This window comes from Rhinopithecus bieti, unplaced genomic scaffold, assembly GCF_001698545.2.
Source record: "Rhinopithecus bieti isolate Rb0 unplaced genomic scaffold, ASM169854v2 scaffold_20777, whole genome shotgun sequence".
NCBI lineage: Eukaryota > Metazoa > Chordata > Mammalia > Primates > Cercopithecidae > Rhinopithecus > Rhinopithecus bieti.
The window spans coordinates 750016-775066 of NW_016810099.1; the positions used below are offsets into that span (position 1 = coordinate 750016).

Genomic DNA, 25051 nt, shown 5'->3' on the forward strand with positions numbered 1-25051 from the left:
GTGTTATAATTTAATACAGTAGTTCTATTTCCTATTGCTCTTCTTTAATATTTTCTGTCTAAAACCAAGAAGGGAGATTAAGGATAAAGGGATTTACTGACTTTTCCTGTATAGTTCACAGCACTGCTCTAGGAACAGCTGATTGGGGCGGTCACTGGGAGAGGGAGGAGACAGGATTACCTGGAACAGTGCGCACACAGCTGCTCGAGGACCACGAGGGCAGGAGGAAAGAGGGCACTAGCCCAAATGCTGCTCACAGCCACTCCCACCCAGGCCCCTGGGGTAGTCACGGGGAGAAGCCCTCAGTGACAGTGCTCCTGTTAGGGAGAAGTGAGAGGCCTCTGATTCAAACCAGCATTACCAGGAAAAGAGAAAAGCTGTCAGTGGCCAGATTCTCTGGGCCTAGACCAGGGCTAACCAGCTCCAAACTAGCTGTTTTTTTCCCCTCCTCCCTGCTTCTGCACACACACAGAAACTGAAGTAGTAATGCTCCATGTTAGCGGATGCTAGCTACAGGGCAGACCCATCCGAAAACCTTCTGTCCTCTTCACTCTTCTAAACCACGTCATGCCAGCGATAGGTTTCTAACAAGAATTAGGATCCAGTGAGAACACAGGCTCAAAACTCAATCCACTTGCAAATACATCAAATTTAAAAGTAAAACCTCTGAGAGCAAATCTGTATTTTTGTGCATTATACCTCAGAGGCATCTGTGTTCCCTACTCAACTCTCAAATCTGCCTGAGCCCTAGGCAACACCACCAGGCCAAGCGTTTGCGTACGGATATGAACTTCCGTCCTCCTGGAACTGGTGTCTTGGATTTCATTTCTCTGTATCACAGATGCTTCTGATCAGCTTCCTTTTCCACGGACAGCGTTATTTTAGCAAACTGTAAACATGACAGTTCCGTGTTTCACTAGGAATCCTGGAATTGGAGGGAAAAACTCTACTGGCCCCTCCCACAGTTGAATTGATAAGAAACTAGGGCAGATTAATATTTCATAGAGGCTCTTCTACTGTCCCAAAAGCATGCTTAAAAATATGCTACTCTTTACAAAGACCTGTAATTTCAGTATTTTCCTTCGTTTTTTCTTTTGTGGGATATTCAAAAGTTTAAAACGTGGGTCCTAACTTTGGTGACCTCTCAGCTAAAACCAAACACAGAATGCTAATGAGGGAGAATCCAGTGTAGTTCAGTTCTACAACTGTAATAAAGTAATTTAATACTGTAAAATGGTTTCCTATCACAGACACAACAAATAATTCCAAGAACTTGTTCTTGATAGCTATTTTAAATCACCATGACTGATTTTACCATGATTCACTTAAAACTAATAAAAACTATATATACTGAAATATTCCTAAAGTCAAACTGTAAATCTATAGAATACATTTTTCCTATTCAAACCTGTGCAATTCTTTGATACTAAAATATACAAACCTGAGTAGTCACTTCCACAAAATGTGATTCGTGCCAGAAAGCTGTGTGTGGTGCCTTCTAGATCACAGTCCTGACAGGGAGGTCTGTGATGAGGACGATTCATCTTCTAATATGTGAAACACTCTAGATCCCAATTCCTGATACTGGTTTACAACTATTCGGTAGGGCTGGTGGTAAAATCAGGAAGGGACATCACTTTCTCAAATCCAGGATTTGGGCCACCAGCGTGAGAGAGCAGCCTGTCTTCCGGGCTGACGCTTCTAGTCGTCTCCTGAGAGCACTCTGCCTCCAACAGAGACACCACCACCAGCAGGTGGTTAGGGGACAGGTGTTCTCTCTCAGGCCGACTGGAAGGAAGGAAGGCCTTTAGCTATTCTGAAGGCTGGCTGGCAACTAAGGAAACATAGTGACATATTACAAGATCAAACTTTTCCTACCCTCATCTCCAGCTCCCAGAAGTATTCAGTGTGACATGATTGTAAACAGATAAAAATCACTCCAGTGCTGTGTGCCCACCAGTTAGGACCCCCATTTCTTCCGCATCCCCACCCACCCTTCCCACTTTATGTACAATACATTCACCACCAACAAAATTATTTTAAAAGGCAACATGAAATTTCTGTAAACTGGACCCAGCTCCAAAACCATTAATACTAAGAGTAGTCCCTTCCCCAAATATATACCTGAGTTTAGCTGCTCATCAAAGTTTAAAAGCACCACTCCATTCTTGAGTATACCCCCTCCCCCAAGTTTAAAGTGATTTTCCCTGAAGAGTGTCTCAGGATTTGGAAAAGTCATCATTAACTCCACGTTCATTTGTTTTGCCTGACTGTCTCCATCAGCTGTGCAAGAGATCCCTGGACTAGGACCTTTGCAATCTGTGTGTCAGTCATCTAAGGAGTGTCCTTTTAGGGCCTGTGACTGGCTCCAGCTCAAGGATGGCACAAGTGGGTCGCCGTGAAGGGGTGGAGCAGGTGACGGGGATACAGCTGACAGTGCACTCCCCAGTTCTCCACATTCCAGTCTTCGTGTGCAGCTTTCCACTGCTTGGGGCTCATTTCCTCCTTGGACTAGCTCTGAAAGAAACAAAGACATTTTAAACAAAAATAAAAAATCGGGTTAATTGTTAAAAAAAAAAAAAGAAAAAAAGTAAGCCCAAAGAGTGTCCAAGCTCCTCATCTGTGAAAATGGCTTGATTCTATTTCATTAGCTACAGTTTACTTCCAGAGGGTAGGTTCTAGAGTCCTGGACTTCTCAACTCAGATCCCAGTCCCAATGCTTAACAGCAGTAGGACTTGCACATTGACAGATGATCATGATGCAGCCAATGACAACTACTTTGTGGGGGTCAAGGGAACGACTGCATGGGAGAGAAGCAGCACTCAGAGGCAGTACTCTAAAACCCACCAACTAGTCTCTCTCCAATGAAAAAGGGGGGAAGCATAAAACAGACAAGCGATCATGGCAGAAAAAATGTTGGCGGATGGTTTGGAAAAAATGAGGTTTAAATACTCACCAAATTGGTATACATACATTCCATATCACAATAGGAAAAAGAGACATGTGAGAAGTGACTTCCAAGGCCTCTTGCTCTTTTTCCAAGTGCCAAGGAAGCATGATCCAGACAAAGTTCCTGGATCCACAAGATACCTTAAAACATTGTTTCTGAAGAGCAGGGATGTCATACACTTACTTCCCAACACCTGGAGGAACAGCTCTAACTTTTAGTGACTCTTACCTGATCCAGGGGAAGTGTTGGAGGCTTATGAGGCGGCAGCTCCTCCTGTGACGTTGCTGCTGTGGGGGTCTTTGGGAACGAGGCCTGTGACTGGACCGGGTGCATCTGCATTCTACAGCCACGAGAAAGAAGTGATTAATGAAGACATGTTAATGACAAAAGAAACAAGACATTGCAGTCATGAGGGTACTGCCTTTGTCATCCCGGTGATCAGGCCTGGAATCATCCATACTGGGAGAACTCCACATTCTGTGCCTCCTGGTGCAGTTAAGTGGCACGCACACGCACCGCCTACGTATACTCCTGACAAAAGTGTTTAATCTACTTTTTTTTCTCTTAGAGACAGGGTCTTGCTCTGTCACCCCGGTAGAGTGTAGTGTCAGGATCATGGTTTACTGCAGCCTCAATCTTCTGGGCTTAAGGGACGCTCCTGCCTCACCCTCCTCAGTAGTTGGAACTACAGGTGTGTGCTACCACGCCCAGCTAAGTTCTTTATTTTCAGTAGAGACAGGATCTTGCTATGTTGCCCAGGCTGGTCTCGAACTCTTGAGCTTAAGTAATCTTCCTGCCTCAGCCCCCCAAAGTGCTGGGGTTATAAGTATGAACCACTACACCTGGCACAAGAGTTTCATCTAAACATGGAGACTATGTGATGAAAATAGAATCTGGAACACTCACCATGATAACTGGTCTGGACTCTTTGGAAAACAAAACAAAGGTAGGACAACTGCTATAAATTAAGAGACTAAACAGACACAGCAGTCAAATGCAAATCCATGAGCCTTGATGGGATCCTTTGTCAGAAAAAAACAAAATAAAACACAAAGAAATGGCTCTAAAAGACACTCTGGGGACAACTGAGGACAGAGCAATACAAACTCTGTTAGACCCTGTCATTTGCCTCGAGTGTGGTGTCATTTTGAAACGGTGCTCCAAGGAATGTCCATTCTTAGGAGACACATGCTCAAGTATTGAGGGTTAAGGGCCATGATGTCTACAGTTTACTTTCCAACAGCTTAGGAAAAAAAGTAAAGAAAAGAAAACAGGTATTGAGAGACATATAAAGCAAACATGACAAAATGTTAAATAGTAGAGAGGGTCTAGCAGTAAGACGACAGGATGGCACTGAGGCGAGGCATACTGGTTTTTATGCTGAATGGTACTGGTTTCAAGATTACGCTTCATAACTTTCATTTGTATATATCGATTTGAAAACTTCCTGGATGGCAGATCACCTAACTGGATCTCGAGAACATCACTACACAAGCATGTGTGAAAGAAGTCTCATGGGGACTTGCTTGCATTCTGGATAAACCTGGTTTTCTCATTCAATGATAGGGTAAGAAACGAGAGGTATGTAGTAAAACTTCAGTACTACATATGATCTCCTCTTCTACTCCTGCGTAGGCCTATTTTTTTTTTTTTACCTTGGTCAGTGTCTGCACATGGCAGCAATGTTGACACAGCCTTGCTTTCAGCTCTCAAACTGTGGTGATTAAGTTTACAGTATCATACAAAATTCAGCCAGGTGTGGTGGCGGGCACCTGTGATCCCAGCTACTTAGGAGGATGAGACAGGAGAATGGCTTGCACCTGGGAAGCAGAGCTTGCAGTGAGCAGAGATTGTACCACTGCACTCCAGCCTGGGCCACAGAGCGAGACTTAATCTCAAATAAATAAATAAATACATACATACATAAAAATAAAAAAGGTCACAATATCAAAATCTAACTCAGTCATTTAAAGTCCTATTCATTTTCTTTCTTTTTTTTTTTTTTTTTGAGACTGGAGTCCTCGCCCTGTTCGCCCAGGGCTGGAGTGCAGTGCTGGATCTCGCCACTGCAAAGCTCGCTCCCGGGGTTGACGCCATTCTCCTCCTCCAGCCTTCCCGAGGATAGGCTGAGACTAGCCAGGCGCCCGCCACCTCGCCTGGCTATTTTTTGGTTATTTTGTAGTAGAAGACGTGGGTTAACCCGTGTTATGCCAGGATGGTCTCGATCTCTGACCTTCTGTATCCGCTCTCGTCTCGCCTCTCCAAATGTGTCTGGGATTTACAAGTGCTTGAGCCACGCTCCTAGTCCTATTCATTTTCATGAGGGGAAAAAATTTCAAAGATAAAGTTGGGCTGTAAGTCTAATACCTTCCTACAGAGTGCTCAATATCAATAAGTCACATGCTTTTTTTGTTCCGAGATCATTAACTGTTATCTTCATCTCTAAGGCCATTTTTCTGTTTAAAATGAATATCCAGGCCAGGCGTGGTGGCTCCTGCCTATAACCTCAGCACTTTGAGAGACTGAGGCAGGATGACTACTTGCGCTCAGGAGACTAAGACCAGCCTGGGCAACATGGTGAAACCCTACCTCTACAAAACAAAACAAAACAAACAAAAAACCAAACAAGTTAGCTGGGTATGGTGGCACGTGTGTAGTCCCAGTTACTTAAAGGGCTGATGCAGGAGGATCCTTGAGACTGGGAGGTCGAGGCTGCTGTGAGCCATGATCACACCACTGCACTCCAGCCTGAGTGACAAAGGGAGACTCTGTCTCAAAAATAAATAAAATAAACATCTGTTCTTTCCTTAGGGGGAAAAGCCCAAATGCAATCTTACCCTGATGGTCTGTACATTTCCTGGAAAGGTCCCCTTATTCCACTTCTAGTGCCAATTTGTTCCATCATCACAGCTTGAAAGTGACCCAGGCCCTCTTCCTGGCAGCGATAGCTGGGACCCTCCTGAGAGAGGCCGTTGGGCTGGGTGGCCCCTGGGTGGTGAGGCGGGTGGGCAGCCACAGGGGAGGAGTAAGCCCTGGGCTGAAAGTGACTGGCCGGCTGCTGAGGTGTATAGGGAGGCCCTGGCTGCAGCATCACACCATGGGGCGGAAACGCTGAGGAAGCAAATCCCATTCCTGAACTCAGAGGCGGAGGCGGAGTTCCATAGAGATACTCGCTGGCTGACAACGAGCTCTGCCGCTTGGTGGCGGCGTTATGGTTGTCCAGGTCTAAAAACTCTTTGGGACTCTCTGGCCTCTCCAGAGATTCATCCAGCTTCTCTTCCTCGGGACCAGGATTCTGCCCGTCATTTGGGACTTTAGCAGCCACTGCATCCATACGGGTTGGAGAAGTTAAGGCAGCATGCAGTGTCTCACAGCCTTGCAGACTGGCCATGGCATTCTTATCTGAGAAGAGGGACCTCGGTGGGGGAGGCTGATTGGCTGGGGGCCCGCCGGGGCTTCCCTGGGGATGCAGAGGTCTCTGCCAGTCCGAAAAGCTCTGTGGACACGCATAGTAAGGAGTTCGCTGATAGTGGTGGTAGGAAGGCTGCGGTGGTGGGTGGTAGGAATATCTCATCCCTTGTGGGGGGCGATACCGGGGAAAGCCTCCAGAATGAGTGTGGTTAGACTGAAAGCCTCTTGGGGGGAAATGCTGGGGATGGGATGCTGGGGACTTCCCTCCCATCACAGGGCCCACACCCTGCAGGCCCGGACTGATGTGGTAATGGGCAGCTGAATTCGGGTACTCCAGGCCAGGCATGTACAGGGGGGAAAACTGGCTCACAGTGCCTCCCATCAAACCGGGGTCTGTGCTGGGCGGTGTCGTCGCGTTCTGTCCTGTGCATGGCATGGTTTCCTGAAACGTTCTGCCTCTGGGGCAGAGCAGCTTTTCAGAACCACTGCTACCAAGGCCCTTCCCCTCTGATCCACAAGGAGATGCTTCCCCAGTGACTCCGTTCTCGGGAAGAGTGCCCCTGTCTGCCACGGTGGAGAGGTCTCTCATGCAGCCTTGGGCGGCTGGGCCAGGGTAGCTGCTATCCGAGGGCCAGGGATTCTTGCCCTTGGTGGCTTTACAGTTGTCCGCAGATTCGGAGGAGTTGCTTTTGAGCTCCGGGCCCACTGTTTCCCTTTCTTGTGGTGAGCTCTGCCTGGTGCAGTCAGTCTGCAGGGAAGGCGTGGGGTGAGGTAGTTGTTTGAGGTATACCCCCTCTGAAGTACCAACATTTGCTGGTTTCTCTTCAAGGCCAGGCAACGGCTCTGCTGCAAAAAAAAAAAAAAAAAAAAAGGAGAAAAAATAATTCAGCAGCTGAAATGGCATATTAATGTAAAGAGCACACCCGAGTCAGATTAAGGTGGATGTGTGGTGACTCAGGTCCCAGCTGGAAATTGTTTGAGCCCTGAAAGAGCTCAGGACATTGGGGTCCCTGTACACTTCCTTTCACCCCTTTCATGGACACAAAGGTAAAATCTAGCACCTCTACAGCCACACTTACAGTGGGCTGGAGAATGGAAATGTCCTTCACCTTGGGTTGCCTGATTCGTAAGAGCCTGAGAGATGGCTTGTGGCTCATAGACTCTAGACAGGTGCATGTGAAATACACCGGGAGGGGATGGTTGTTATCAGAATCGCTGGCCATGCTGGGAAGCTCTAAAATGTGATGCAACAAGAAAGAACAGGGCATCACGGGCATTCAGAAAGGCCAAACCCCTGATTTCTCTCCATGAGAATAAAAGCTCCACAGGAGGGACTTCTCTGTCTCCCTGTCGTCTCGGTCCATGCACACACAGACTCAATCACTTTGTTGAATGAATACACTCATTTTGTCTGCATGTCTTGAAGACAAGATGCCTACAACATAAAACTCAAAAGGCATCTTTAACACATTATGGAAACTTACTAAGCCCAATCAAATTAATTTATTAGACTCCTATGCTTGTTTATATCCTCAGAATTCTTTACCTTACTATTCAACCTACAAATATGGTCTTAACTAAGACTACAATATACAATAGTGGGTAAGTGCATGTATATATCTATATAAAATAATCTATTTTTTTTTTGAGGTAGAGTCTCACTCTGATGCCCAGGCTGGAGTGCAGTGGCACGATCTTGGCTCACGCAACCTCCACCTCCTGGGTTCAAGTGATTCTCATGACCCAGCCTCCCACGTAGCTGAAATTATAGGCACGCGCCACCACGCTGGCCTAATTTTTGTATTTTTGTATTTTTTGAGACGGAGTTTCGCTCTTATTGCCCAGCCTGGAGTGCAATGGCGTGATCTCGGCTCACCACAACCTCCGCCTCCCGGGTTCAAGAGATTCTCCTGCCTCAGCCTCCCGAGTAGCTGGGATTACAGGTATACGCCACCATGCCCAGCTAATTTTTGTATTTTTAGGAGAGATGAGGTTTCTTTATGTTGGTCAGGCTGGTCTCGAACTCCCGACCTCAGGTGATCTACCCGCCTCGGCCTCCCAAAGTGCTGGGATTACAGGCGTGAGCCACTGCGCCCAGCCAATTTTTGTATTTTTAGTAGAGACAGGGTTTCACCATGTTGGCCAGGCTGGACTCAAACTCCCGACCTCAGATGATCCACCGCCTCAGCCTCCCGAAGTGCTGGAATTACAGGCGTGAGTTACTGCACGAGGCCAAAATAATCTTTTTATAATCTTTCTAGGAGGACAGTTGGAGGACAGTTGTCCAGGTGTGATCAAATTACAATCCTGGTAACAGATCTGAAGGACAAGGTTAGAGATTCTTAACAACTTTCAAAGAGCTATTAAGATAGCTCAGGCTACCTGAAGCAGGCCTTAAAGGTCAATGGTACAAATTGTACAATGAAAGTCAAAAATTGTACTTTTCATTATTCAGTCAACATTAAACTTACAACTAGACTTATCAAAGACTTAACTAAACAGGATTCTTGTAAAGCTTTCAATTCCAGAACTCACTTGAAATCAGTATTAGAAAATTCTGCTAGAGGTGGTGTTAACAAAGTAGGACTTTTCATAAAAGAATTACCAAAAGGGTTTTCTTCCCTAACATTTTTTTTTCTTTTTTTTTTAAAGAGTCGGAGTTTCAACTCCGTCATCCAGGCTGGAGTGTAGTGGTGTGATCATGCGTCACTGAAACCTCGAACTCCAGGGTTCAAGTAATCCTTCCACCTCAGACTCCCAAGTAGTTGGGATTACAGGTATGAGAAACACTTTTATGTGGAATCTATTATCTTTTTTTTGAGATGGAGTCTTGCTCTGTCACCCAGGCTAGAGTGCAGTGGTGTGATCTCGGCTCACTGAAACCTCAGCCTCCCGGGTTCCAGCGATTCTCCTGCCTCAGCCTCCCAAGTAGCTGAGATTACAGGCACCCACCACTGTGCCCGGCTAATTTTTATATTTTTAGTAGAGACGGGGTTTCACCATGTTGGCCCGGCTGGTCTTGAACTCCTGACCTCGTGATCCACCCGCCTCGGCCTCCCAAAGTGCTGGGATTACAGGCGTAAGCCACCACACCACGCCTGGCCAGGAATTTGTTATCTTAAAGTCCAAGTGTCTCCATTCTCCTGCCAGGTACTGAAGAAAATTACATGCATGCTAGATGTTTATCCTAGAAATAAGCATTAGTTACAAAGTATTTTTTCCCCATTTTCTCCCCCTAGTAAATGTTTACTCCTCTTAAACAGCATTTCTAAGAAAATGCTTCCAAATTTGCCAGATCTCACTACTGGCCATTCTTAATAAATCCAGGTATGTAGCCAAAGAACAGAAATTGACTTCATAATAACTTTCAAGATGGTATTTTTTTTTCTTTTTTGAGACATGCTTTTGCTCTGTTGCCAGGATGGAGTACAGTGGTGCAATCATAGCTCACTGTAGCCTTGACCTCCCTGGGTTCATTCAGGTGATCCTCCCACCTCAGCCTCCCAAGTAGCTGGGACTATAGGCATGAACCTTTTTTCTTTCTTCTTTCTTTCTTTTTTTAAGACAGTCTCACTTTGTGGCCCAGGCTGGAGTGCAGTGGTACAATCTCAGCTCACTGCAAACTCTGCCTCCTGGGTTCAAGTGATTCTCCTGCCTCAGCCTCCCGAGTAGCTGGAATTACAGGCACCTGCCACCATGCCTGGCTAATTTTTGTATTTTAAGAAAAATGGGGTTTTGCTATGTTAGGCAAGCTGGTCTTGAACTCCTGACCTCAGGTGATCTGCCTGCCTTGCCCTCCCAAAATGCTGGAATTACAGGCATGAGTCACCATGCCTAGCTAATTTTTAAAATTTTTTTTTTTTTTTGAGACGGAGTCTCGCTCTGTTGCCCAGGCTGGAGTTCAGTGGCACGATCTCGGCTTACTGCAAGCTCCACCTCCCAGGTTCAAGTGATTCTCTTGCCTCAGCCCCCTGAGTAGCTGGGACTACAGGTGCCCGCCACCACGCCCAGCTAATTTTTTATATTTTTAGTAGAGATGCGGTTTCACCATGTTAGCCAGGATGGTATCCATCTCCTGACCTTGTGATCCGCCCACCTCAGCCTCCCAAGGTGCTGGGATTACAGGTGTGAGCCACTGTGCCTGGCAATTTTTTTTTTTTTTTTTTTAGTAGAAATGGGGTTTCACCGTGTTAGCTAGGATGGTCTCAATCTCCTGACCTTGTGATCCACCCGCCTCGGCCTCCCAAAGTGTTGGGATTACAGGTGTCAGCCACCACGCCCGTCATTTTAAAATCTTTTAGTGGAGACAGTCTTACTCTCTTGCCCAGGCTGGTCTTGAACTCCTGGGCTCAAGTGATCCACTGGCCTCGGCCTCCCAAACTTCTGGGACTACAGGCATGAGCCACCAAAGCTACTGCCTGGCTGACAGTACTTTTTTAGAGGAACTATGATGATGTAGTGGGTAAAGCATGGGATGCTGGATCTAGTCTGTCTGAGCCCAAATCTCAGTTCTGCTATTTACTAGCTGGCTGAGAGCAAATAATCTAACATTTCCATGCCTTGGATTTTCCATCTGCAAAAAGGATAGTAACAGCAGCTATCTCGAATGCTTGTTCTGAGAATAAATGAGTTAAAGTATAAAAGTCTCAGGAAGGCTCATGCTTGTAATCCTAGCACTTTGGGAGGCCGAGACGGGCGATCACGAGGTCAGGAGATCGAGACCACCCTGGCTAATACGGTGAAACCCCGTCTCTACTAAAATACAAAATTAGCCAGGCGTGGTGGTGGGCGCCTGTAGTCCCAGCTACACGGGAGGCTGAGGCAGGAGAATGGCGTGAACTCGGAGGCGGAGCTTGCAGTGAGTGGAGATCGTGCCACTGCACTCCAGCCTGGGCGACAGAGCCAGACTCCATCTCAAAAAAACAAAACAAAACAAAACAAAACAAAACAAAAAAACCCCCCAAAAAACTAGCAGGGCGAGGTGGCGGGCGCCTGTAGTCCCAGCTACTTGGGAGGCTGAGGCAGGAGAATGGCGTGAATCCGGGAGGCGGAGCTTGCAGTGAGCTGAGATCCGGCCACTGCACTCCAGCCTGGGTGACAGAGCGAGACTCCGTCTCAAAAAAAACAAAAAATTTAGCCGGGTATGGTAGCATGTACCTGTAATCCCAGCTACTCAGGAGGCTGAGGCAGAAGAAGTGCTTAAACCTGGGAGACAGAGGTTGCAGTGAGCCAAGATCACTCCAGCCTGGGCAACAGAGTGAGACTGTCTCAAAAAAAAAAGTCTCAGGAGGAGTGCCTGGCACAGCAAACGCCTACCTGTGCAGCAGTCAAAATTATGACCAGAAATGCTCTGGGATCTATAGACCGAGAGAAGGACTATGATTGGCCCAAATCTGAGAAGTTCAAGAAAGAGAGGCTAGGAAGGCCGGGCGCGGTGGCTCACGCCTGTCATCCCAGCACTTTGGGAGGCCGAGGGGGGGCAGATCACGAAGTCAGGAGATCGAGACCATCCCGGCTAACACGGTGAAACCCCATCCCTACTAAATATACCAAAAAATTAGCCGGACGTGGTGGCGGGCGCCTGTAGTCCCAGCTACTCAGGAGGCTGAGGCAGGAGAATGGTGTGAACCTGTGAGGCGGAGCTTGCAGTGAGCGGAGATTATGCCATTGCCCTCGCACTCCAGTCTGGGCGACAGAGCGAGACTCTGTCTCAAAAAGAAAAAAAAAGAGGCTGGGAACTAGACAGATCACTCTTGGTTTGATATGCTGTGTAAAATGATTACTCATGAAACGAGCTTAAAGAGCCCAAAGTGACAGTGTGAATTACCTTGGTCATTCTCAGGCTCTTGTGTTTCAGTGCTCGGTGCCCTCCCAGGGTTGCCCAGGGCAGGCTTGGGGGCTGACACAGTGACCGACACTGTGTGAGCTACCTGCGGAAAAGGGCCAGGTAAACGCGGGGGTGCGGGCTGGTGGGGGTGGTAAGGCACACCTGGGGGGCAGACGCGGGAGGAGAGCTGCTGCATGGCGATCATCTCTGGGCTGTCCATCATGGAGTCCCCTCCCTGCACCCCCCGCAGAGCCTGGGCAGGCGCTCCAAACAAAGAACTGGGTGCTGGTACTGGAGGTGGCTGTAACCGATGTCCAGCAGACTTGCAGGGCGGTCGCATGTACCCTGTGGAAGGAACTCCATGAGGTAGGAAGCCTGATTGTTCAGTCCACTGGTTGTGGGGGACAGGTGGTCTCATGACTCGGGAATCCATCATGTGACCAAGAGTGTGAGGCTGGTGCGAGGGTCCTGGCCCCAGGTGGGGCTTCTCATCTGGGCCCAAGGGTCCTGGGTTCGTAGCACCGTGGTTCCCATTCCAGATGGCAGAGTGTACTCGATTCAGGTACTTGTACGAGCGATACATGTGGCTGGGAGCAATTTCTGAGCTTTCAGGAAAGTCTGGTGGCCGGGCTGGAGCTCCCCCATGCCGGGGAGGAATGAATCCTGGCTGGAACTGAGCTGGAGCATACACGCTTCCATCCTGACTTGGGCCACTTATCTGCCCAAGCTGCAAGGATCCAGGGTGTGGGCCCATGTTAGAAAGGTGCGTCAGCCCCCCACACATCTGCTTCTCCTCGGGTGTGCCTAGCCTGGGTCCTCGGAGGCTGTTAATTCCAACTGGAGGCTGGCAACAAGAAAAGGCAGCACAGTTAACCAGACTCACAGAATAAGGCACACTTTGTGACGTGCTTCTCTATGGCAACAGGCCCTTTGGGAAAGGAGGCAATGAACGACATTTAACCTGGAAAGAGACTTTTTCTCTGAAACGTACCTGTGGGACCCTCTGCACCTGAACCTCCTGAGTAGGCTGCTTACCTGCATGGCGAAAGGCTGACGCTGCTGCACAGGCTCCCCAGGGTGTGGCTCCGGGACGCCAGAGCCATACAAGGTGGCAGGATCTGATCCTCGCAGAGGGCCAAATGTCCCTGGTACTGCTGGCCTCTGCAGCACATTGAGCAAAGCAAGAAGAGGAAAAAGGAAAGGCACAGACCTTAGGTTGACAACAAGGGTTTTCCTGAAGATGAACATTCTACTAAAATAAAACAGATGACTAAACCTCGGCCGGAAACAGGGAGACTGTGAACATACGTGCTCACCCGCATCAGGGCTTGCCTGTGAGCCCGAAGCAACTTCCTTCTCCAGTAGATACTAGATTAAATCAGTATTTCTCAATCTCCTTTTTATTACTCCTCCTCCTAAGGATCCATTTTAGCTGTTTCTCCCCAGTTGCCTGCTACCATGAAATGTTTTTTTTTTTTGAGACGCAGTCTCGCTCTTTCACCCAGGCTGGAGTGCAGTGGTGCGATCTCCGCTCACTGCAAGCTCCGCCGCCTCCTGGGTTCACGCCATCTTTCTGCCTCAGCCTCCCGAGTAGCTGGGACTACAGGTGCCCGCCACCGCGCTTGGCTAATTTAATTTTTTTGTATTTTTAGTAGAGACGGGGTTTCATCATGTTGGCCAGGATGGTCTTGATCTCCTGACTTTGTGATCCGCCTGCCTCTCGGCCTCCCAAAGTGCTGGGATTACAGGCATGAGCCACCGTGCCCGGCCACTACCATGAAATCTTAATGTTGCAGATATACTGTACATTTATGTACTATATGTATACCTGTGCTTTACACAATAAAGATTACATTTTTTTTTTTTTTGGAGACAGAGTCTCACTCTGTCGCCCAGGCTAGGGTGCAGTGGCACGATCTTGGCTCACTGCAAACTCTGCCTCCTGGGTTCAAGCAATTCTTCTGCCTCAGCCTCCTGAGTAGCTGAGTAGTGCCACTGTGCCTGGCTAATTTTTGTATTTTTAGTAGAGACAGGGTTTCACCATGTTAGCCAGGCTGGTCTCGAATTCCTGACCTCGTGATCCACACAGCTCAGCCTCCCAAAATGCTAGGATTGCAGGAGTGGGCCACGGTGCCTGGCCAGATTATATATTTTTTAATCCCAATTTTTGCCCACATTGAGAATACATAATTCAGAGAAAAAGGGAGGATTTAGAATAAAGGAAGGGCTGGACACAGCGGCTCATGCCTATAATCCCAGCACTTTGGGAGGCTGAGGTGCAAGGATTGCTTGAGGCCAGGAGTTTGAGACCAGCCTAGGCAACATAGTAACACTGTGTCTCTACTAAAAAGTAAATAACGTAAAATAAAATGAACGAAGGACTCACGGGGGAAAAATATTTCATCCATACACAGAAGTATTTTGTAGGAAGTACCAACTGAATGGCCTTTACATTCCTGTGAACTCACAAACGAGGTTCCTTACCATCTGGTTTAAAAAGGGTGCCTGGCTGGGCGTCCCACCGCAATGCAGGGGATGAGAAAAGCCTCGGCCATTGGAAGTGCCCACCTCCCGCGGGGGCTGTGCGGAGCTGCTGCTCTGTTCGTCACCAGAAGAGGGGGCTCGGCGTGTGGGGGGCAACGACTTTCCTCCATTCTCCATGGGCTGCTGTTTCCTGCTGGGCCCTTCTGGGTCCCTGGAGCGGGTCCAAACATGGCTCCCACCACTTCGCCCAGCCCGACTCCGTCTCTTCTCCCGCTTTTCATCCTCTCGAATCCAGAATTCTTCATCTGTGTCTCCATCTTCACCAGGAAAATGTTTCATCATGGCCCGATGGAAACACCTCTCTAAATTATCAGACATCTTGGTATACTCTATAGGAAGACAGGAGGATTGACTTCTAGGTATAGTTTACAGAAACTGTTTATAGAAACTATAGTTTATAGAAACTGACCTACTATATGTCACAAAAGACAATTCTAATAAATAAAAGATGCAACCTGGGTAAACTATGAGTTTAATTCACCTTTAGGGCACATTATATTGCAGAGCTATGGATGCAAGATGAAGCAGACATGGTTTCTATTCTAAGATGCCCAAGGTTGTATGGTTGGGACAGGGCCTCTAGGACTATTAAATCAAACCAGGCTGAGCACAGTAACTTATGCCTGTGATCCCAGCATTTTGGGAGGCCAAGGCAGGAGGATCACTTGAGCCCAGGAGTTCCAAGACCAGACTGGGCAAGAATGCGAGACGTCCGTCCCTACCAAAAAGAAAACATTAGCCAGGTGTGGTGGTGCATGCCCATAGTCCCAGCTACTTGGGACTGAGGGAGGAGGATCCCTTGAGCCCAAGAATTTGAGGTTGCAGTGAGCCATGTCTACGCTACTGCACTGCAGCTTGGGTGACAGAGTGAAATCCTGTCTCAAAGTAAGTAAATAAAATTAAAAAAAAAAAAAGCCAGTAAAATTTAATTCTTTAAGGCTAAACTGCAGAAATACTAAATAAAAAATGGCTGAATCTGCTGTTTTTAAAATTAAGCAGGGCATTTTGAGTTAATGCATAAATGACCCAAAGTAGGAGGAGCCATTTCTACTTTGATATTAGAGATCTACTACGCCAGCTTCTCCAGATGGTTGAAGAGGCAGCTCTATCTAGTGTCAGTCCCACCCGTGGTTAAAGAGGCACACACAGTATTATTCAGAACCAGACTGGTCTGCAGGATGAGCCAGTTAGGTGCCAGCTGCACTCTCTTGTCCTGCGGGGCAGGAGAGTCCCTGGCAGATACTGTGGTAAGTGGCTAGAATGGTCAGTCCCATAACTTTTCATACACATTCTGCTCACTGCCCTACAGAAAAGTCACTAGGACGTGTGTTTGTAAAAAAGAAGGCATTTTATTCTTGATTACAGATATGTATCTAGCACAAACTCCTTCCCCGCTTACCACTACTTTCCCCATTATACTTTCGACAATTCCTGAACATGGTCTTCATGTCATTTACAAATTCCTCCTTGGTACAGTATAAACCTCCATTCAGTTTCTTCTCCATGCTGGAAATATCCATGGGGGCCTAAATGAGACACATAACTCTTTATAGTTAAAATATGCTGAGAGCAAAACATTTCATAGAGAGAGAGACGGAGAGAGAATGAGGATTCAGCAATGCTGTTCTGTAACGAATAACAGATAAAACGAGAAACATGACATGAACTTTCAACAGTTGAAAAGAAAAATATATAAAAAATATATACATGAAACAAGAAACAAATGACAAAACCCAAGAAAGATACACACACTATAGTAGGCATTACTGCAAAGACAACTTCTACCTTAATAATCTGATAATAGTTAGGGGCATAAGATTCATCCACAGGTTCCAAAAAGGGCCAGGAATCCTTGTGAGCCTTTACCACGTCTAGAACTGAGAGCCAGAGAAGAGATCTTTATTAACACACGCACAGAGGAAAATGTGCATCACAAACGGAACAGTGGAGAATGGGAACTAACCTTTATACATAGCAGTGAAATCATCGTCCAACTCAAAGCTGTAAATCATAAAATAAGAAATTAATAGTAACTCTGACCACCTTCTCTCCTGAGTCCTCTCAGGTCTATCGCAGACACACTTGACTGAAGTAAGATTTGGAATAGTCCTAATAGTATGGTTTAGATGAGCCTGTGATACTGATAACACTCCTAGAAATACAAAATGAGGGACAGTGGACCTTAGCAAAACCAGGAATTTCACTTCCCTCATCTACAAAATGGGGGGTTGCTGGATGATCCAGAACTTTATGGTTCTAGAATGCCGGTTATTTAATTGCACATTCTTTATTTCTTCACTTATTTTGAGTCAGGATCTTGCTCTGTCGCCTAGGCTGGAGTGAAGTGGCGTGATCACAGCTCACGGCAGCCTCGATTTCCTGGGCTCCAGCGATCCTCTCATCTTAGCCTCCTGAATAGCTGGGACTACAGGTGTGTGCTACCATGCCTGGCGAATTTTTGTATTTTTGGTAGAGGTGAGGTTTCACCATGTTGCCCAGGCTTTATAGCACAATCTTTTTTTTTCTTCTTTTAGACAGAGTCTGACTCTGTCACCCAGGCTGGAGTGCAGTGGCACGATTTCGGCTCACTGCAACCTCCGCCTCCTAGGTTCAAGCGATTCTCCTGCCTCAGCCTCCCGAGCAGCTGGGATTACAGGCATGTGCCACCACACCCGGCTAATTTCAAACAAAATTTTTATTAGAGACGGGGTTTTACCATATTGGCCGGGCTGCTCTCGAACTCCTGACTTCAGGTGATGTGCCTGCCTCAGCTTCCCAAAGTGCTGGGATTACAGGCATGAGCCCGGCCTATAGCACATTCTTAACCAGGTTTTATTTTACTTTTAATCCAAAAAAGCATACGATAAATGAGCTCCTGAACACTGAAATGTGTATCTGCCTCTTGAATTTTCAGTAAGGAGAAAAGACACACGGTACCTAGTAACGTCACGGGAAGTAATAACCTCAAAAAGATAAACTGCTATTCACATTTCCAAGGAGCTCATTTACGTAATAATCAGATTCTGATTTCATTAAATTAAGGGGATGAGGAACGAAGAGCTTAGTGTAAGTCTTACTTCTGCTCCCACAGAGTGTGGCAGCAAGAGTGTCAGAGGCCGGGGTAGCCAGGCATGTCTATGTGTGCCTGAGAAAGTGCACCAGGGTCAGTTGTGAGTGCAGGGCCCGCCCCATGCACTGGCGCGTGGTGACAATGTTACCCACCAGGGCTGTTCTGAGGATGACATGGGGAAAGTGCCTAAGTGCTTCATAAATGCTCCCAGTTGCTACTGTTGCTGTTGTTACTAAATACTCACAGGTCTTTAGTCTTTTTTTCCTCTCTCATGGGGGAATTGGGGTCCAGATGGGAAAGTTCTGGAGGGAGCTCCTTCCCTTGAGCCAGCAGCCATGCCCTTTCTTCCCTGAGCTTTCTCCTCTTCGCTCGATCTACAATGAACACAAAGGCTGAGTGAGCTGAGCACACTCCAGACGCTGACGTGCATGTTCCTTCATCATTGTGAGAAAAGGAAGACACCAGGCCACCAAAGCAGGATTATGAAGCAACTTCTGCTCCCTGTGCCACCCTCTCTTGGGTAATTAGGATGTTTCTACAGATGGAATGCTTTCAGACATGCGTAAACTAACTAATTGAACCTGTTTCCTCACTCACACTGAGTTCGAGGTGGGGAACGAAGGTGACAGGGCAGGCACAGGGTGGGCAGGAGGGAAGGGAGCAAGGCAGAAAAAAACAGAATGGCAGTTGAAGAAAAAGGAAAAAGTACAAGGTTGAATGAGGACTATCTTCTTGGATTACTTGAGGTCATTCTGATCTTTTACCTAAAAAAAGCAACATCCGCAAATCCTTTTTTAGGACCAGACTCTCAGTCCACACACACACAGGATTTTAAATGCACGCCCCAGCTCTTCACGTTCTGTGTTTATGAAGGCATCCATGCAAGCAATGGTCTGCTCCCCACCCCACGCCTACAGCAAGCAGCAGGCCCTGCCACCAGTGGGAGTTTGGCTGGGAAGAGGGGAAAGATGCCAGCTGGGACTGGCAAGGAGCTGGAAGGCAGGGATGATTTTTTCCCTGGCTCCCAGCCACAGCCATGAGCAGCACACTTGGCGTTCTACTCCCAGCCTGATGGAGCACTTACCACTTGCAGGGAACAAGGAGGTAGGGGCCAAAGAAAAGAGACAAGGAGAAAAATGAGACTGCCAGACAGCAAGGCACAAAGATGGAAGGGAGGAGAAGCCAGCACAGAGACTATTTTCTTTTCTTTCTTTTTCTTTTTTTTTGAGATAAGAGTTTTGCTCTCATCGCCCAGGCTGGAGTGCAATGGCACCATCTCGGCTCGCCACAACCTCTGCCCCCTGGGTTCAAGCGATTCTCCTGCCTCAGCCTCCCAAGTACCTGGGATTACAGGTGTGCACCACCACTCCCGGCTAATTTTTTATTTTTAGTAGAGACGGGGTTGCTCCATGTTGGTCAGGCTGGTCTCAAACTCCTGACCTCAGGTGAACCGCCCGTCTCGGCCTTCTAAAGTGCTGTGATTACAGGAGTGAGTCACGGCGCCCGGCCTGGGCCTCTATTTTCTTCCCCAGTTCTCGCTTCTGTTCCACAAGGGATAGGATCTTTGTCTGCCTACTGCTGTGAGCAAGACACGATCCCTGTTGGGTTACATTTGACTTGAGTTTTTGTTCCTAAATTATTTTCATTTCTGATGCTAATCTATTTCTCCTTTAATCAATGAAAGGAAGTTTGTTATTACCAATTTTAAGAAAATTTTAAAATTTTAAAATTATTTTCCTTCTTTTCAACCTCTACAACTTTCTAAACCAACTTTTTTTTTTTCTGGTAACAAAACAATTTCAACCATAAAGAAAACTGTAAATTAATGAATACCCATGTATCCCCCAAAGTGTCAAATCTTAAACATTTTGTCTTATTAATGTTAATAAGTTAATAAGTATTTCATGGTATGATTATTCCACACCTTAACAATCCATTATTCTCCTTGATTCCAATTTTAGAAGTTTGTAAACAATGTATCAACAAAGTTATTTTAAAACATGTCTTCTCAAGCATGTGTGTAAGGATTCTCTCAGATGTGAATCCAGCAGCAGAATTACCAGATAGAAGTAAAAAGTATATATGTAAACTTCATCAGGCACTGTCAAAGGGGTGTCCATCATTTCCAATGAGGTTACAGAATTTTTAAAAAAGTGCTGTCCAGGGCCAGGCGCGGTGGCTTATTGCTGTAATCCCAGCACTTTGGGAGGCCGAGGTGGGCATATCACCTGAGATCTGGAATCACCTGAGGTCTGCTGTTCGAGACCAGCCTGACCAACATGGAGAAACCTCATCTCTACTAAAACTACAAAATTAGCTGTGTGTGGTGCCACATGCCTGTAAACTCAGCTGCTCGGGAGGCTGAGGCAGGAGAATCACTTGAACCCAGGAAGCGGAAGCTGTGGTGAGCCAAGACTGTTCCATCGCATTCCAGCCTGGGCAACAAGAACGAAACTCTGTCTCAAAAAAAAAAAAAAAGTGCTGTTCAAAAGGTTGTAGGTTGTATTTACTTTTTTTTTCTTTTTTCTTTTTCTGAGATGGAGTCCTACTGTGTTGCCCAGGCTAAAGCACAGTGGTACGATCTCGGCTCACTGCAACCTCCACCTCCAAGGTTCAGGGGATTCTCCCACCTCAGCCTCCCGAGTAGTTTGGATTAAAGGTGTCAGCCACCATGCCTGGCTAATTTTTTTTTGAGACAAGAGTTTCACTCTTGTTGCTCAGGCTGGAGTGCAATGGCGCAATCTTGGCTCACTGCAACCTCCGCCTCCTGGGTTCAAGCGATTCTCCTGCCTCAGCTTCCCGAGTAGCTGGGATTACAGGCATGCACCACCACGCCCGGCTCATTTTGTATTTTTAGTAGAGACGGGGTTTCACATCATGTTGGCCAGACTGGTCTTGAATTCCTGACCTCAAGTGATCCACGTGCCTCAGTCTCTCAAAGTGTTGGGATTACAGGCGTGAGCCACTGCACCCGGCCTATATCTACTTTTTAAATAGCAATTTCATTTACCTCACATTCATTTAGTATGATAAAATACTTGCATATTAGCCAAACTCACAGATGTTACATATACTTTTGAAATGTTTCCATGTGCATCTTCCTGAATGCAACATATTTTCACGTCTACTACTGCAAGGTTAGTGCCCTCTTCTGGATATTTCCTGTTAATTTGTCTTTGTGCCTATTGATTATTAGAGTTTCTTACTGATTTGGAGAAACGCTTTAAATAATGAGTAAGTCTTCGTTGATAAGTGCTAAAATTATGTTCTTTTACTCTGTGATTTGTTGTTTTATTTTGTTAATGGTGTTTCTGTCACATGTACGTTTAAAAATAAATAATGTAATCAGGCCAGGCATGGTGGCTCACGCCTGTAATCCTAGCACTTTGGGAGGCCGAGGCGGGCAGATTACGAAGTCAGGAGATTGAGATCATCCTGGCTAACACAGTGAAACCCGGTCTCTACTTAAAAAAAAAAAAAAAAAAAAAAAAAATTAGCCAGGTGTAGTGGCGGGAGCCTGTAGTCCCAGCTACGCGGGAGGCTGAGGCAGAATGGTACGAACCTGGGAGGCGGAGCTTGCAGTGAGTCAAGATTGTGCCACTACACTCCAGCCTGGGCGACAGAGCGAGACTCTGTCTCAAAAAAATAAATACATTAAGTAATCAAATATGTCAGTTCTCTCTCTTTCCTTATGGTTTTTGCTTTTTGTACTTAAAAATTGTTTCCTTTTTTCCTTTTCTTCGTTTTTTTTTTTTTTTGTTGAGACGGAGTCTCGCTCTGTCGCCCAGGGCTGGAGTGCCAGCTGGCCGCGATCGTTCAGCTCAACTGCAAGCTCCGCCCTCCCAGGTTTATGCCCTTCTCCTGCGCTCAGCTCCGCCGAGCTAGCTGGACTACAGGTGCCCGCCACCGTCGCGCCGGGCTAGTTTTTGTAATTTTTGAGTAGAGGACGGGGTTTCACCGTAGTTAGCCAGGGATGGTCTCGATCTCCTGACGCCTCGTGATCGCGCCGCGTCTCGGCCCTCCCAAGCTGGGATTACAGGCTTGAGCCACCGCACCCGGCCTAAAAATTGTTTTCTATCCCAGTATCTTAAAGATAGTCATTTACAACTTCTTCAGAAAGGTTCTGGCCTTTAGTGTATCTGGAACTTACATAAGCAGTAGGCATTTAAATTTTTTCTCTATAAATGAACAAGTGTCCTGGTTCCTCCCGAGAGAGGTCTCGCTCTGCTAGGAACATAGCTCACTGCAGCCTCGAACTCCTGTGTATAAGGGATCCTCCCACATCAGACTCCTGAGTGGCTGGGACTACGGGCACATACCACCACACCTGGCGCTGTTTCTGAAAAATCCATATTCTCTCTCAAGGTCTGCTTCTGATCTCATTGTCTATCTCTATGCCAACACCATTCTCTCTCAGTCACTGCAGATTTGCTCTCATTATGTGGCATAATGATTGTCCCTATCGTATTGTTTTTGTAAGTTATCATGGCTATACAAGGCCGTTTGTCGGCCGGGCGCGGTAGCTCACATCTGTAATCCCAGCACTTCGGGAGGCCGAGGCGGGCAGATCACCTGAGGTCAGGAGTTTGAGACCAGCCTGACCAACATGGAGAACCCTGGTCTCTAATAAAAATACAAAATTAACCAGGTGTGGTGGTGCATGCATGTAATCCCAGGTACTTGGGAGGCTGAGGCAGGAGAATTGCTTGAACCCTGGAAGCGGAGTTTGCAGTCAGCCGAGATCGTGCCATTGCACTCCAGCCTGGGCAACAAGAGCAAAACTCCATCTCAAAAACAAACAAACAAAAAAACAAGGCCCGTTGCTCTTTTATATGAATTTTAGGAACAGTGTGTCGAGATCCACAGATTCTCACCCAGGCTGGAGTGCAGTGGTGTGATTTCAGCTCACTGCAGCCTCTGCCTCTTAGGTTCAAGCAATTCTCATGCCTCAGCCTCCCGGGTAGCTGGGATTACAGGTATATGCCACCATGCCTGGGTAATTATTGTATTTTTAGTAGAGACAGGGTGACGACATGTAGGCTAGGCTGATCTTGAACTCCTCAGCTCAAGTGATCCGCCCAGCTCAGCCTCCCAAGGTGTTGGGATTACAGGTGTAAGCCACTGTGCCAGGCTATCATAATTTTTTGTTTTTCTTTTTTTTTTGTGATAGAATCTCACTCTGTTGCCCAGCCTGGAGTGCTGCGGTGGTGCAATCTTAGCTCACTGCAACCTCTGCCTCCTGGGTTCAGGCGATTCTTGTGCCTCAGCCTCCCGAGTAGCTAGCTGGGATTACAGAAGTGCACCAACATGTCCAGCTAATTTTTCTATTTTTAGTAGAGATGGGGTTTCACCATGTTGGCCAGGATGGTCTTGATCTCCTGACCTTGTGATCTGCCCGCCTCGGCCTCCCAAAGTGCTGGGATTACAGGTGTGAGCCACTGCACCTGGCCAGGTCATGCTGTCTTTTAATAAAAGCGTTCATGTTGACATTTACAGAATAATAATGAACGGCTGGGCACAGTGGATCACCTGAGATCAGGAGTTCAAGAATAGCCTGACCAACATGGTGAGACCTCGTCTCTACTAAAAATACAAAAAAATTTGCCAGGTGTGGTGGCACATGCCTGTAATCCCAGCTACTTGGGAGGCTGAGGCAGGGGAATTACTTGAACCCGGGAGGCGGAAGTTGCAGTGAGCCGAGATCGTACCACTGCAGTCCAGCCCGAGCAATAGAGTGAGACTCGGTCTCAAAAAAAAAAAAAGAAAGAATAATAATGAATATATCTACTTGGTGAATTTCTTAGCTATAATAGTTTCCTGGGTGATTTTCTTGGAGTTTCAAGACACACACCACCCCAAATATGTATACATACCTATGTATTTTTCTTTGTAGACACTAAATCTTTACAATACAATATGAAGTGGAAACGATAAAGGAAATCCTTGTGTTCATCCTGACTTTAAAGGGAACACTGCTAATGTTTCCCCATTAAGTAGAAGGTCTGCCTAGATTATTAAGATATTGGCTGAGGAAGTTTCATTCTATTATTGTAAGTTTGCAGAAAACCCAAGGAAGGCCTGAAACTACTAGAAGCTGGAAATGCCACGGACTCTTACCTACAGTCTTCAGAGAGTGAAACCCTGTCAATACCTAGATTTTGTATTTCTAACTCCCAGAACTATGAGAGAATAAATTTATGTTATTTTATGCCACCTGGTTAATGTAGGTTGTTATGGTAGCCCTAAGGAACTAATATAAAATTCAAAATTCAACCCACTAGCCACCACTTCCTTTTTTTTTTTTTTGAGACAGAGTCTCGCTCTGTCACCCAGGCTGCAGTGCAGTGGCCGGATCTCAGCTCACTGCAAGCTCCGCCTCCCGGGTTTAAGCCATTCTCCTGCCTCAGCCTCCCGAGTAGCTGGGGCTACTGGCGCCCGCCACCTCGCCCGGCTAGTTTTTTGTATTTTTTAGTAGAGACGAGGTTTCACCGTGTTAGCCAGGAGGGTCTCGATCTCCTGACCTCGTGATCCGCCCGTCTCGGCCTCCCAAAGTGCTGGGATTACAGGCTTGAGCCACCGCGCCCGGCCCACTTCCTTTTTTTGAGACAGGGTCTTGCTCTGTCACTCAGGCTGGAGTGCTGTGCACAATCATGGCTCACTGCAGCCTTGACCTCCTGGGCTCAAGTGATCCTCCTACCTCAGCCTCCCGAGTAGCTGGACTACAGGCATACACCACCATGCCCGGCTAACTTTTAAAATTTTCTGTAGAGATGGGGCCTCACTATGTTGCCCAGGCTGGTCTTGAACTCCAGGACTCAAGTGATTCTCCTGCCTTGGCTTCCCAAACTGCTGGGATTATAGGCATGAGTCAGTGCACCTGGCCATCAATCCCATCATCTTCTGAATTCTGCTGTTGCTCCCACCTGCTATCATTATTAAGAACATCCTCTCAGGGTAATCTACCTTTTCCAAAGTGGTTGTTTTATAGAACAGAATGTTCTATAATTCAGTTCCGTAAGCCCACATGGAATTTATATCCAGTTTATATCTCTTCTTGCTTTCTGTATCTGAGGATCAGGGTTTTTCATCAAACCAAAAAACTACTCAATCATTGTTTCTGAATACTCTCTTGGCCTTCCCGTACTGCTTCTTTCCTTCTAGAACTTACAGTGAACACATACAGGACCTTTCATGCTTTCTGCCACCCGCATCTGTTATGCAGCCTTTTCTGATAGTTGCAAATCCAAT

The 25051-nt window shown here is 46.8% G+C and overlaps 1 protein-coding gene across 6 annotated transcripts in view; it reads right to left on the reverse strand.

The window, feature by feature from the left end:
* Positions 1-1277: 1277 nt before the first annotated feature.
* The window catches only part of CECR2 (CECR2 histone acetyl-lysine reader), a 200236-nt gene continuing 176462 nt past the window's right edge, over positions 1278-25051 (reverse strand). For 3 of the 6 annotated variants that reach the window (XM_017891342.1, XM_017891340.1, XM_017891345.1), the window contains 10 exons: positions 18048-18177; positions 16697-16734; positions 16519-16610; positions 16133-16259; positions 14674-15062; positions 13225-13350; positions 12190-13033; positions 5789-7208; positions 3180-3291; positions 1278-2517 (listed from right to left, as the gene is read on the reverse strand). In XM_017891342.1, the coding sequence (XP_017746831.1) occupies positions 2512-2517; positions 3180-3291; positions 5789-7208; positions 12190-13033; positions 13225-13350; positions 14674-15062; positions 16133-16259; positions 16519-16610; positions 16697-16734; positions 18048-18177 (3284 nt within the window). In that variant the 3' untranslated portion in view covers positions 1278-2511. The remainder of the gene's footprint in view (positions 2518-3179; positions 3292-5788; positions 7209-12189; positions 13034-13224; positions 13351-14673; positions 15063-16132; positions 16260-16518; positions 16611-16696; positions 16735-18047; positions 18178-25051) is intronic. The other 3 variants (XM_017891344.1, XM_017891343.1, XM_017891341.1) reach the window with 3 other exon arrangements.